This window comes from Leuresthes tenuis, unplaced genomic scaffold, assembly GCF_036924035.1.
Source record: "Leuresthes tenuis unplaced genomic scaffold, fLeuTen1.0.hap1 SCAF_16, whole genome shotgun sequence".
NCBI classification, from domain to species: domain Eukaryota; kingdom Metazoa; phylum Chordata; class Actinopteri; order Atheriniformes; family Atherinopsidae; genus Leuresthes; species Leuresthes tenuis.
Window position 1 is genome coordinate 15357044 of NW_027325370.1, and position 12226 is coordinate 15369269.

At 40.1% G+C, this 12226-nt stretch overlaps 1 protein-coding gene across 2 annotated transcripts in view; it reads left to right on the top strand.

The window, feature by feature from the left end:
• Positions 1-12226, top strand: part of prex1 (phosphatidylinositol-3,4,5-trisphosphate-dependent Rac exchange factor 1) — a 79161-nt gene that overhangs the window by 55982 nt on the left and 10953 nt on the right. For both annotated transcript variants that reach the window (XM_072366178.1, XM_072366179.1), the window contains exons 18-28: positions 776-924; positions 1005-1090; positions 2555-2694; positions 4006-4150; positions 4724-4899; positions 5299-5460; positions 6032-6242; positions 7535-7820; positions 8475-8693; positions 11222-11310; positions 11696-11778. In XM_072366178.1, the coding sequence (XP_072222279.1) occupies positions 776-924; positions 1005-1090; positions 2555-2694; positions 4006-4150; positions 4724-4899; positions 5299-5460; positions 6032-6242; positions 7535-7820; positions 8475-8693; positions 11222-11310; positions 11696-11778 (1746 nt within the window). The remainder of the gene's footprint in view (positions 1-775; positions 925-1004; positions 1091-2554; positions 2695-4005; positions 4151-4723; positions 4900-5298; positions 5461-6031; positions 6243-7534; positions 7821-8474; positions 8694-11221; positions 11311-11695; positions 11779-12226) is intronic.

Genomic DNA, 12226 nt, shown 5'->3' on the forward strand with positions numbered 1-12226 from the left:
CTCTAAATCGGAAAGAATAAGGAAAGAGCTTTAATGCTTCCTTTCATATCTTCCTTAAGATTGGAAACTCAGGACAATACTTTTTAAAGGAAGATCATTCCATCCCACAACATTTTCTTGTAACTGCGACATGTATATATGTTTGTGCATATATGTGTATGTATATATATTTATATGTATATAAATTTCTACTTGTGTCATTCCTTAACCACAAGACATTTTACAACAAGTTCAAGAAAAAATATAGATAAAGTACATCTGCATTCTCATTTGCACAACTGTGGCAACTGATAGTAACCCTTAAATCAGGAATTACGTGCAAATCCAGCAGGCATCAGTCAGGTGTAAACATCATGCAGCTCAATCATATCTTGTAACCGATCTTGATATGGATTCCTTCCATAAAAACTCCATTTGTATGCTGGAAAACACATGACAAGACTGAGCAGGCTGTGAAAACTTAAGTGCAGCACATGCTGATTTATCTCCTGTTTTGTTTGTTTCTGCTGTGCTCCTCGGAGGCACAGTATACTAAATGGAGACTTAATTCTGGGTAATCCACTCTAGCCTGGCAAAAACTTGAATCATACTCCATCTGAGCCAAATGGAGCACACAGTTGAGGTCTTACTGTGGTGCAAAGCAGGCGATTTGTGAACTAAGTGTGGTTCACATCTGAAACTTACTGTATGAGTAGCACTTTAAAAGGGAGCCAAAGAAAGCTGCAAGCTATAGATAACAGCTTTCTGTCTCCTGTCTGTCCGTCTGTCCTTCCAGATGGCTGGCCTGCAGGTGGGCAGGAAGATCTTCACCATCAACGAGGACCTGCTGTTCCTCAGGCCGTTCTCAGAGGTTGAAACCATGATTAGCCAGGCCTTCTTCATACGACGCTCTTTGCGGCTGCTGGTTGCCACCAAAGCCAAGGAGTGAGGGAGCATGCAAAATCAATCAAGCACGCACGTACAGTATACACACGTGCTGTTCTGACTTGCCTTTTTTCCAACAGGATTGTGAAGATCCCTGACAACCCAGACAGCCTCTCCTTCAGACTGTGTGGATCTGCGCCTCCTCATGTCCACGCTGTAAAGAAAGGTGAGTGACAGGCGTAACTACATTCTAGAGCCATATCAGTCACTATAATGTTTGATGGTTCTCAGATGTATGGCATTAATTTCCCGATTTCTTCTTCTGATATGAACAGATGGGAAGGTGACAAATGAATAAATAGTTTAAGGATCATACTATAAATAAAACTAAACTCTAACACTCACAGTGGGAAAAATGATAGTATGTTATGTAGTATACTTTGAAATACTATGTTATGTAGTATTTCAAAGTAAAACGATGCATTGTATAGTTGTAATCTAAATGTAATAAACAGTTGAGCACTTACTTTTTTTTACAGCTTCCAGTGAAATAAAGTTGATTCAGTTTTCTTGAATTCAGTTACGAGTAATGTGTGTAAGGTTTTGTCCTTGCAATTGTTGCATCAGTGCCAGTAAATTTGTTAAATGGGTTTTCAGTGTCAGAAACACAATTTGTGAATTTAAGGGAAAGATGAGATAACTCTAGCCTCTAACCACCCCCTTTTCGTTCGCCCCTGTCAGGGTTTTATGGCCACCTGTTGGCCAGACAGCCTGTGTTCAGGGTTGAAACCACTTCTAGAACAAACTTTACTTTAACAGCTTCACACGTCCATCTTTAACACTACTACGCTGTGTACATACACTAGTTGTATGTTCAGAGCTAAAACTGTAACAAGAAACTGAAAAGGCACCAAGACACAAGACTTTTTCTTTTAAACTTCTTATTCTTCCTGCTCTGTTCTGACAGCCTTGTCGCCAGATGTTTGTGCTGCTTAGAAATAGAATAATGAGAGATTTATGACAAGCTGAATGAGGGGTGAATCTCAGTTTGTAAACCAGACAGAAGCAGGAGGACAAACACATTGAGGAGAGCAGTCACTGACTGATGCAATGGAATGTGATCCCTTGGTTTAGCTTTTCATTATGATGGCCTATCCACTTTCTCTCCCTCTTAATTCCCCTTTTCCACTCCTTCTCCCTTTCTTTCTTTCCTTGTGTTCTGGCTCTCTGTATTTGAGTTGCAGCTTTTCCATCTAAATTTGTAGTGCAGTGTCATTTTTTCTCTCTCTTAAATTGGTCTTCCGATGTGCTGTTCAAGCGTTGGTATAGTAGCACCAGAGATAGGTAATTGCTGGCACCCTGGATGGAAGTGATGACACTGGTGGTATTTTTAGATTGAAGAGGAAGATGATGGAGGTGTTGATTGGACTTCCAGTCTGTGAAACCCATTCATACCTCCGGTTACGTCACTCCCCCAAGTCATTCACTGTTTTCCTACAGGAAAAAAATTGCAGTTTTTATGCAGATATGGGAGTTCATTCCAAAAGGTTTTAAAATTTTGTAAAACATTAACTGAATTGGTTTGTTACCAGGGTGTTTGAGAATATGCTTTCCAGGACACAGGAAATCATTTTGTAACAAATGTATGCCATGCTGTGATATTTTGTAATCCTTTTTTCACACGCTACAGGTAGGGAGGCGGCATGGACGGGTCTTCAGCCTGGCCAGGTTATCCTGAAAGTCAATGGCAATAATGTCATACACAGTGACTATCAGGAGGTCTTGGAATACTTCAAAGCCCAGCACACCCACAAGGATCATCCCGAAGCAGTAAGGACATGATAAAACTTATATTTTTTCATCATTACTACTCTATAAACTCATATTTGCCATCATGGTACTCAACTCATGGTGTCCAGAGAAGTTTTACAGTCCTTAGACACATCATTATGGTTCTTAGTGATCAAAGGAGTGTTCAATGCTACAAGAAAGCATTATATCATATCAGTAGTATCTTTGAAAGTTAATTTACCAGATCGTTCAACAATGTAGGATTTCTTGCTAAATTTACATTCAACAAGCTAACAGTTCAAACAACCTCAATGACACAGCTTTAACTGAAGAAGGCAAAAATATTTGTTCTTTGCTTCATTAGTAGGTTGTCTAATGGCTTCCTATATAAATTACCAGCTATCACTTTGTTGCTCAAGGCCATATGCGCTGGCTTTTAAAAATGTTTTCAGCTCAAGATGCAATCTTGCCTGAAGCTTAGGAAAAAAAAAACAAAAAAAAAAAACATGGCCACAAGCAAAAAAATAACAGTTCTTTGCCAAGGATGTGAAATTTATATTCTTTAACACAGAAAATTAGACTTATTTGTTCTCAATACCGCATGGCCAGTGTCAAATCTGAAAACTCTTCTTTGGTTGTTTTGACATTCCTGTAGAAGCACTTCGTGTCTCCAGGCAGTATTTCACAAGGCTGTAGACAGACCACGGTGTCCTCCTCACTGTGCAAAACAGTGCTTTGTTTTATTTGGCCTAGCCTACACTTCTGACAAATCCCCATTGCTCCAGCCTACTGAACAGGCCCTGTCGAGCAGCTCTGTTTTGGCCTGATTTCATGTTTCCTGGTCCATTTAACAGCAGGATAGATTACCAGGATGAGGTTGACGTAATTACCTGTATTGTGAAGTTCTAATATCTGCACTCATTCCTCAGATGCAAACTAAGTTTCTATATGCACAGGGCATCTAGAAATACTTAGGATGCTTTTCTCACATATAACAATTTTCTCATAAATTTTTTCCAGTTAATTTTTATAAATCCTATTCATGCTCTTGCCAGTATTTTGACATAATATTTCATACTAAGATTTAAGATTTTTAGACTTTATAGTCATGTAGATACATGTAAATACACAAAATTACTCCTCCACCTTGCTCAAGGGCGCCTGGGCTGTGGCAAGGAAGTGGACTGCCATCCCTCCAGCTGTCAGTTCACCAGTCTTTGAGCGGTGAGAGTGGGAATCGATCTGCCAACCTTCCAGTTATTCGACAACCCACTCTAACCACTGAGACATGGCCGCCCCTAGACTAGCAGGTCATACTAATTATGACTGCTTTAATCTTTTCCCCCACAGTGTCAATGGGTGTATCGTGCTTTTGAGGATGTTGAGGAGCTACAAAAAGAAAGAGGTGTAGGTGTGAAGGAGGAGGGCGCTTTCAGGCCTTATCCGGTGGAGAACGGCTCTGACCACGAGGAGGAGAATGGCACCAATGGAACAGGTGTTGTATCTGTCTTTTGATAAACTTGAATTCAAGAAAAATAACAGTTGTTGTAGTTCTACTTATGGCTTGGTTTTATTTGTGGACAATCAGCCAGTAAAATATATTAGAACAGCTTTAGTGCTGCTTGAAAGTTTTTGTGTAAACTGTTGCTGCTCTGTGTGTGTTTCCAGATTGATTTCAGACTTGATGGTAATAACAAATATGTCGCTGCCAAAACCATTACACCAAAACAGAGGTTGCTATGGTCATTTGGACTCAAAACTGGGTCACAGTAATTGTGTTCATAAGAGGTGGCTTCAGCAGTAGATAGTTTTCCTATTACTGACAGGGTATGCACACTTGAGAGATGTTCACCACACTGTATGCCGTTACATTACTATAGGGATCTATAATGTCATTGTATTTTGGTCCAAAACAGAGAGGATTGTCATTCATGTACTGTTTTTTTATCTTCATACCTTGTTTTTTTTATATCTATCCAGTAACATTTAGTACATAGAGTGATCTTTGAATGTAAAAACTGAATGTATTTAATGTACAAACATTAATGTATAGAGTTGTGTTTCACAGACCACATGCTTGGCAGACTTTCCCTCTCCGATGAGCTGCCTCTGGTCAGCCTGACAGTCGATAATGTTCACCTGGAGCACGGCGTGGTATATGAATACGTGAGCACTGCTGGCATCAAAAGCCACGTCCTGGAGAAGATAGTGGAGCCCAAAGGCTGTTTCAGTCTCACAGCAAAGGTAGTTATGAGGAGATGAGGTTAAGTTTTATATAACTAAAGATTTTAGGTTTGATGGCAAGCTAACTATGATAAGTTTTAAACAGATGACAAAGTTGAAAGTATGATACTACTGAGAAAATGTACTTCAGCAGTAAGTTATGCTGTCATTAATTTATTTTCACCATAAACTTGCAAAACAGTGTTCTTAGATTTCATGCTCATGCATCACGAAAGATCTGAAAGAAGCAGAGAAATTTTGTGGCCCCAGTTCTGGGTTCAGTTATTAGACAAAAAACACATTTCCTTATGTCGCTGCTGCTAGAAATCCCATTTCTTCACGGAGTGGAATGGACCAAATCAGATTTCTAAACTTTTGTTGTAGGTGATCCATCCTTATCAGTATTTCTTGTCTCTACAGATCTTGGAGGCATTTTCTGGCGATGACAGCGTCTTTGTGCGTAACTGCAGCCAGCTCATCTCCCAGAGCGACCGAGTTGTTTCCATGCCACAGTACGAGTTCAGACAGATCTGTGACACCAAGCTGGAGAGTATAAGACGGCGTATCAGCAGCTATCAGCAGGTGCTACGACTTTATGTAAAAATGAGTGTCCACCATTCTTATAAAACCCGGTATTATTCACTCGTGACAAAACAGCTCCCTGAATTATGTCACTTAACTTGAACTCATCTTTCATAGAGCACCAAAAAATATTTTTCTTCTCTTAATTATTTGTCAATACATTCATTTCCTTTTTAAACTATACATCAATGTATCTTAAAAGCCATTTTTATACACATCTAAAGTGATCTTATTTTGAGAATGACAGACTTTACTCAACCTCAAAATGGACATTTAATCCTGTTTTTTTTTAAATTATTATTTCTCTGAGTGTGTTTCCTGCAGTTTTTTTTTTATGGATGTAAAATGTTTCAACAGTTACAAAAACCATGGCCCACACCAAAAGGAGTTCATTCATTCCATCAGAAATAATTACTAAAAATAATTCAAGAGAAAGGAGCTAAAACAGTGTTTCAGATACAGTGACAAGGTGCTACAGCAAAGTACAGTAAATGGGTTTTTATAACACTGAAAGCATGCTAAACTATGCCATTGCCCTATTCTTCATGGTTTCTCCCATTGTTCTACCCAGTTTTCCCAGGAACTGAGGAACAAGGTGTGGCCCTCCGTCAGGCAGGCTGGTGTTCGCCCCCATCCACTGGGCTCTATGGACTTTGTTCCCACCAACTGCCATGTCAACTTGATGCAGGTCTCCTACCCCAAAAGCACTACCTCTGCTGGCAGGACTTTCAGTATACGTTTTGGTCGCAAAAACTCTCTCTTTGGCCTGGACCCAGACCAAGGTAGGATTAATACACACATATCCAATCTCCGATCCAAGAAGATTTAACAATAAGTACAATCTCATCACAGACACATGTTTGTGATGAGATTTTCAATGCTTAAGCAAAGCTTCACTGATATCTGTCCCCTTCATGGTAATGCAGCTTAACCCACTTAACATTCAGCTCAGTGATCATTTTTACAACTTACCTTCCATGTCCACCTCAATCCTGCAGCAATGTGAAGGGAACTGCAGCCTCCCACAGTATCCATAAGGTCTCAACAAGGATTTCCATATTAAATTAGTTGAGTGGTTTACCATTAAGACTCCATTAGCCTCAGACCATAGTCAAGTTATTGACATTTAGAAATGAATGAATATTGTTAGCAAAGATGCTGCTTCAAGGCAGTGTAAGGAGAAGTGTACTATTGACTTAGTACTGCTGCTGAAGAAGTTAAAGAGGAGAGAGTTTGGGGGTAAACTGGATTGAATTAGAATGTCACGAAAGAGTAAATGCTAGAGGAGCACAACAAAGAAAATGAAAATTCTGTGTAGATGGATCCAAAAATAAATCTGTCTCCACTGATCTATGTAGCCCAACTTTGCTATGTCAAGGCTTGTTATTAATTAAAAATCTTTAGCTGGAACTGCTGAGTTATGTTTACTCACAGCAAAGATAGAAATGCAATACAGCTGTCTAGACACCAGACATTTAGCATTGCTGGCCTTGTTCCAGTATGCCTCGTCTTCATCTTTCCTGTATGCACCAGTTGCAATTCAGACATCTGCCCAGCAGTTGTCCCTATGGGATAGTCTGCTTTCGTGCTTTCAACCAGGCCCTCTAACAGCTCAGCCTGACAACAACAACGGAGAGGACCAGTCCTCACTTTTGCAGTCAGACAAACGTCTTTTTTTATTTTCGATGATAAGAAATATATCTCTCCCACCTTCTACACCCAATGTACATTAAAATGGATGTATTAAATGGGGTTGTTGGGACCCTCTGGACCCTCATCACATGAATTGAATCTGTCTGCAGTTTTAGGATGTGTCAGGTTATTGCGGCTTAGTTTGGCATTGAACCCAAGTAAACAGTTTGTATCCTCTTCATGCTCTGCATATCGATTGCCCACGTGCCCATAAAAAATTTGTTTTCCATTAAGAGCAAATAGAGAACAGACAGTTGTCTTACTTCATAGGTTTTGAACATCTGGGTTAAATATAATTTGTCAGAGAATGAGGTCTTTTTCATTCCAGCGCCGTTAACATGTTGTTATTCTCTCTCCTCTCGGTTTCTCTCCTCTCATGTAGCACAACTGAACCCCATGTCCCACACTCAACATTGTATGACCAGCATGGGAGCTCCATCATGGAGTTGCTCTGGTCTGGAAGGGGATGAGGAAAATGGCAGTGGAGAGGTGACTCCGGATGGATATGATGGCATAATGAATGGCAGAAGGAGCGTCCATGGTGAAGGCGGCCTGAGTTTCCTCCTCAAACAGGAAGACACAGAGACGCAGGATGCCTACATTTGCTTGTACAGCCGCTTGGATGTTGCTGTGAGGGAAATGAGGCAGTATGTTGCTCAAATAGATGTGTAAGTATAACAGCTCGTATAGATTCTGTGCCACTTAGTAGCGTTGACCCTCACTTTCATATGAATATAAATATCCTACCTTTGAATTACATTTCTTTTTGCCTGTCATCTAGCAAGTAAAAATAATTGTGTTTTCTCTCATCCATTCAGAAATATTTTCAGCTCTGACCTCCAAGTCCTATCACCAAATATTGTTATTCCACTTCTGTTGAAATATGAATAGACTTGTTTCTGAGCCTGCACAGTGACATTTAGAAATCTCTGCATAAAAAGCTAGGAGCTGTTATCCCACACCCCCACCCGAGGTTGTTTGTCAGCCTCTTTTTGTCCGTCTACCCTTTGCCTTGTTTAAATCTGAAGATTTACAAAAGGAACATTCTTCAGGCCCAAAATATTTATGGGCCAGGCCCAGTACAGGAACAGGGAGTGAAGCCAGGATAACATCAAGAGAAAGAGACACATATTGTTCGTCTTTGCTGAGGACAGTCTGTTACAGTCTGAATGAATGGATGTGTATGTTTGATTTTGGAGCATATTTTTTTTAGATATATGAATATAAAAGTGTCTCGACAGTAAGAATTTAATGATACATACCATATGCAACAAAAAGAAATACAATGAATTATAAAGAAAATGTTTTCTTTCTCTTTTTAGCCTCCTGTCATCTATCACTGAGCCAACAGAGCTTCAAGGGGAGGGTGGGGAGCCTTTAGTCGACGAGTCAAATCAGCAACCTTCTCTGGCCCCCTGCGAGGATGGCTGTGACCAAGACAAAGTGGAGCAAGGTGGTATTAAAAGAGTCTGCTTTAAGGTGAACGAGGAGGACCAGGAAGACTCTGGTCATGACACGATGAGCTACAGGGACTCCTACAGGTAACTTTTTAATACTTGAATGCATGACTCAGCTCATAAAATTAAATTGAAACTGTAGTTTTACTCGGTATGAAATTACTTATCTAAAATATTGTCTTTCTTTCGTCAGTAAACTATGTTCCACAGCACACACTTGTCTTACACCTGGATTTCTCACTTGGGTCTCTATAAAAGTTAAACGACGTTCAAATTCCCCACTTATGCCTATGCCTAAGCTAAAATCTTGCTCATTACCCCCCCTTGGAGACTAAAATTAATTCCAGATGTTGTCATTTTAACTGAGATCGAGGGCTAAAAATTACTTCAAAATATGTTGGTCAGATCTGGTTATGTCATTTGCTTGTTGTGAGTTAATTCAGACCTTTCAGTGTGTATATGTATGTGCACACAGTTCATTGGGTCGAGCTCTACTCAGCCCCACCTTCCACCACCCACTAAGATGTAGTTATTGGTTGTTGGTGCGGTGGCCTGGTGTGTAATACAGCCAAATGTTTGGGGTGCGGCCTCCTCACCCACTCTGTCATTAAGGCCAGGCCACGCCATGTGAAATGCAACGACCTCATCGTAATAAAATGTAAAGGAAAATGTAAGCTGTTTTATGTGTGGTAATGGCACGCACGCACACATAAGGTGTTTACTAAAGGTTTTGAAGACCAGTGGGGGGAAAAAAAAAAAATCTTCAGTTTAAGGTTGCAGTGGAACAAGATACTCATCCACCCTTTAAAATTCTGGACTTCATGAAATGTGCTACTGTTCAAGAGTTGAGTACACATGGGCTCACTGGCCTGATACAGTCAGACAAACACAATGTTAGAAAAAGGACAGGAAAGACTGGCTTCCTGAAAAACACTTGTACAGAAAGGTGGTAAAAGACAGAGAAGTGCAGTGTTGTGAGGGGAGCTAAAGGATTGTTTGGAGAAAGTAGTGTTTGTGCCAATCTCTGGTATGTTGTGTCTATCTGAAATCACAGGTTCTGATGTTTGCATGCATGTGTGTTTGACTGGCCCTGTTAAGGCCATTTGTCTGCTATCTAGATATATCTATCAATTAGAGTGGATACAGATCCAGTTGAGATAGAGTGGAGTTGATTGAGTGTCAAAATGTACCTCAAGTGAGTCATTGCATGTCTTTACATGTGTAACATGCCAAATAGCCCTGAACCTCTCTTCAGTTTTCACTTGTCTTTTTCTTTCCAATGTGAATTCTACATACAGCTCAAAGATAATGAAAGAAGCATCATCAGAGGAAGCCGTTAATGAGTTGTTCACAGGTTAAATGTATTCTCAGCGTGTATGAATGCATTGTCCTTTCTCCTGTATTTAGAGCTGTGAATAAATCACTCCGCATGTGATTTGATGAAAGTGTGAGCATGACCTGTGTGCGTGTCTGTGTATGTGTTTGGTCTAGGCTCCTGCCAAACCCACTACTACAGGCAGGATAATTATCACAGTGGTGTTCACACTTTTGGCAGCAGTTGTGTGAAGCTAAATTTAGAAATCACCTCTCATGTGTGTAAGTGTGTGACAAAAACACACAGAAGGCTTGCATTTCTCTGAATTCCCCCAAAAATACTCCCTGTGCATAGCCACGTGTCCAGATGGGGAACAATACTGAATACATATAGATGAAAGCAAGAGACACAGTTTTGAGAAAGAGATGGAAAACAAGACCTTGTCTGAGTTTTCTTGTGCATACATACATGTAGTGTATGGTGATAGTTTAAGCCAAGTCATATTAACTCTCCCCCCATAGTTTTATAATCTATGTGGTCTCACCACCCTACCAGCACAAATACACATTCACACACATTTGACAGAATAGCGGGGCAGGAGATATTCAGGCCCGACTCCCTCACTTCGTCACCTAGCCAAGTCTGATAACAGTAAAGGACAATGCCACTGTTGACGTTTTGTAGCTCATAGTCACTTGTTGGTCGTTTGTCATGGTAATTCAGCTTCTGAAACACTCTGAGCTCCTCTGAGGGGATTGTAACTGTGCTCACTTAAAGCTGTGTATAATTTGAGTCACATAAATCCTCCACATGCTCCTGTTAAATCATGTTGAATCATGTAGATGTAGGACTAGAAATGCCAGACTAAGTCGTTTTACAAAACTATCCTAGATGGCAAGAACTGTTTTTGCACACAAGAATGAAAAAATGCACCCGTAAGTGACCCTGAGCACAGACATGTTTATCAAAGTTTATTTTTAAGTCGAGGGCTCTATGTCACTGCTTGAGTATAATGCACACGTGTCATGAGTCAAATACTTATGAATCTAATACCGCCGCATTCACGGAATGATCCTTTGTATATACCAACTGCGGCTGGTATGAGCATCATTTAATTACTTTTGGTCTCACACACTGTAAATCAAAAGAAGCATTTACAATCAGAACGATTATTTGGCCACAAAATTACAAGATGGCGCTTTCCAAATCCTCTATGTGGTTTAAGAACTGAATGAACTCTCTGCTTTTTAATGTATATTAACTCAAAGGGTGCAATGGTGTCTGTGTTTATCTGCAGTGAATGCAACAGCAACAGAGATTCAGTTCTGTCCTACACCAGTGTGCGAAGTAACAGTTCTTACCTGGGGAGTGATGAGATGGGATCAGGTAATAGATGGCTTGTTTTTCCTGTCCATCTGTAAAGATGGGATTATTATAATTCCATGTTAAGATTTTAGTAAATGACAAATCATTTTTGTTTTAGATACAAGTGAAATTTCAGATCTAATTTTGGCGTGATAAGAAAAAAATTGGACATTGTCCAAGTATGTGTCCAGTGCTATTTATTGCCTTGTTTTTATCAATATTAGAGAACCCACACTGATTTTGTGTGACTATTTAATTTTCCTTCTTTCTAATTTGATGCTTTGATTGGAATTTACAGTATGTAGAAAGTGTTTAGTAAGTACACATTATCAGATGAAAATAAACACTGCGGCAGAAAGTGTCTGATCTCTCCTCAACTTTTTGTTTGATGGCTTTTGGCTGCTAGGGGATGAGCTACCATGTGACATGAGGATTTCCTCTGACAAACAGGACAAGCTGCATGGCTGCCTGGAGCACCTTTTCAACCAGGTGAGTTCCAGTGTTCGGTTTGGACTTTTTCTGGCGGTTTGTGTTGTAGAATATGCTCTATAAGTCATCCAAGAGAAGTAAAAGTGAAAAATAGGGAAACAAGAAACACACACTGGAGCAGATCATAGCGATAATAATCAGTCAACATCTGGGCTGAGTTACCTCATGCAGCTCTCTGTCCTTTGCTCATGTTTCATCTTTTATCTCGCATCTTTCAATTGACTTCCTTTATGCTCTCTTTTGACCCTTTTGCTCCAACACACATGCACACAGTGGCTCCTAAGGGTACATAAACTCATTCAAAAACATACATCCATCTTTTTATCTCCTCTTACCAGGCCGTGGTGGCGTCTGACTTTCGAAAAAGTGCACCCAGTTCAGCTACTGTAGTTTTCTCCACATGTAAAGAGCAGCCTGTTGTTGTTTGTTGGGAAGGACCTTTTCTAAA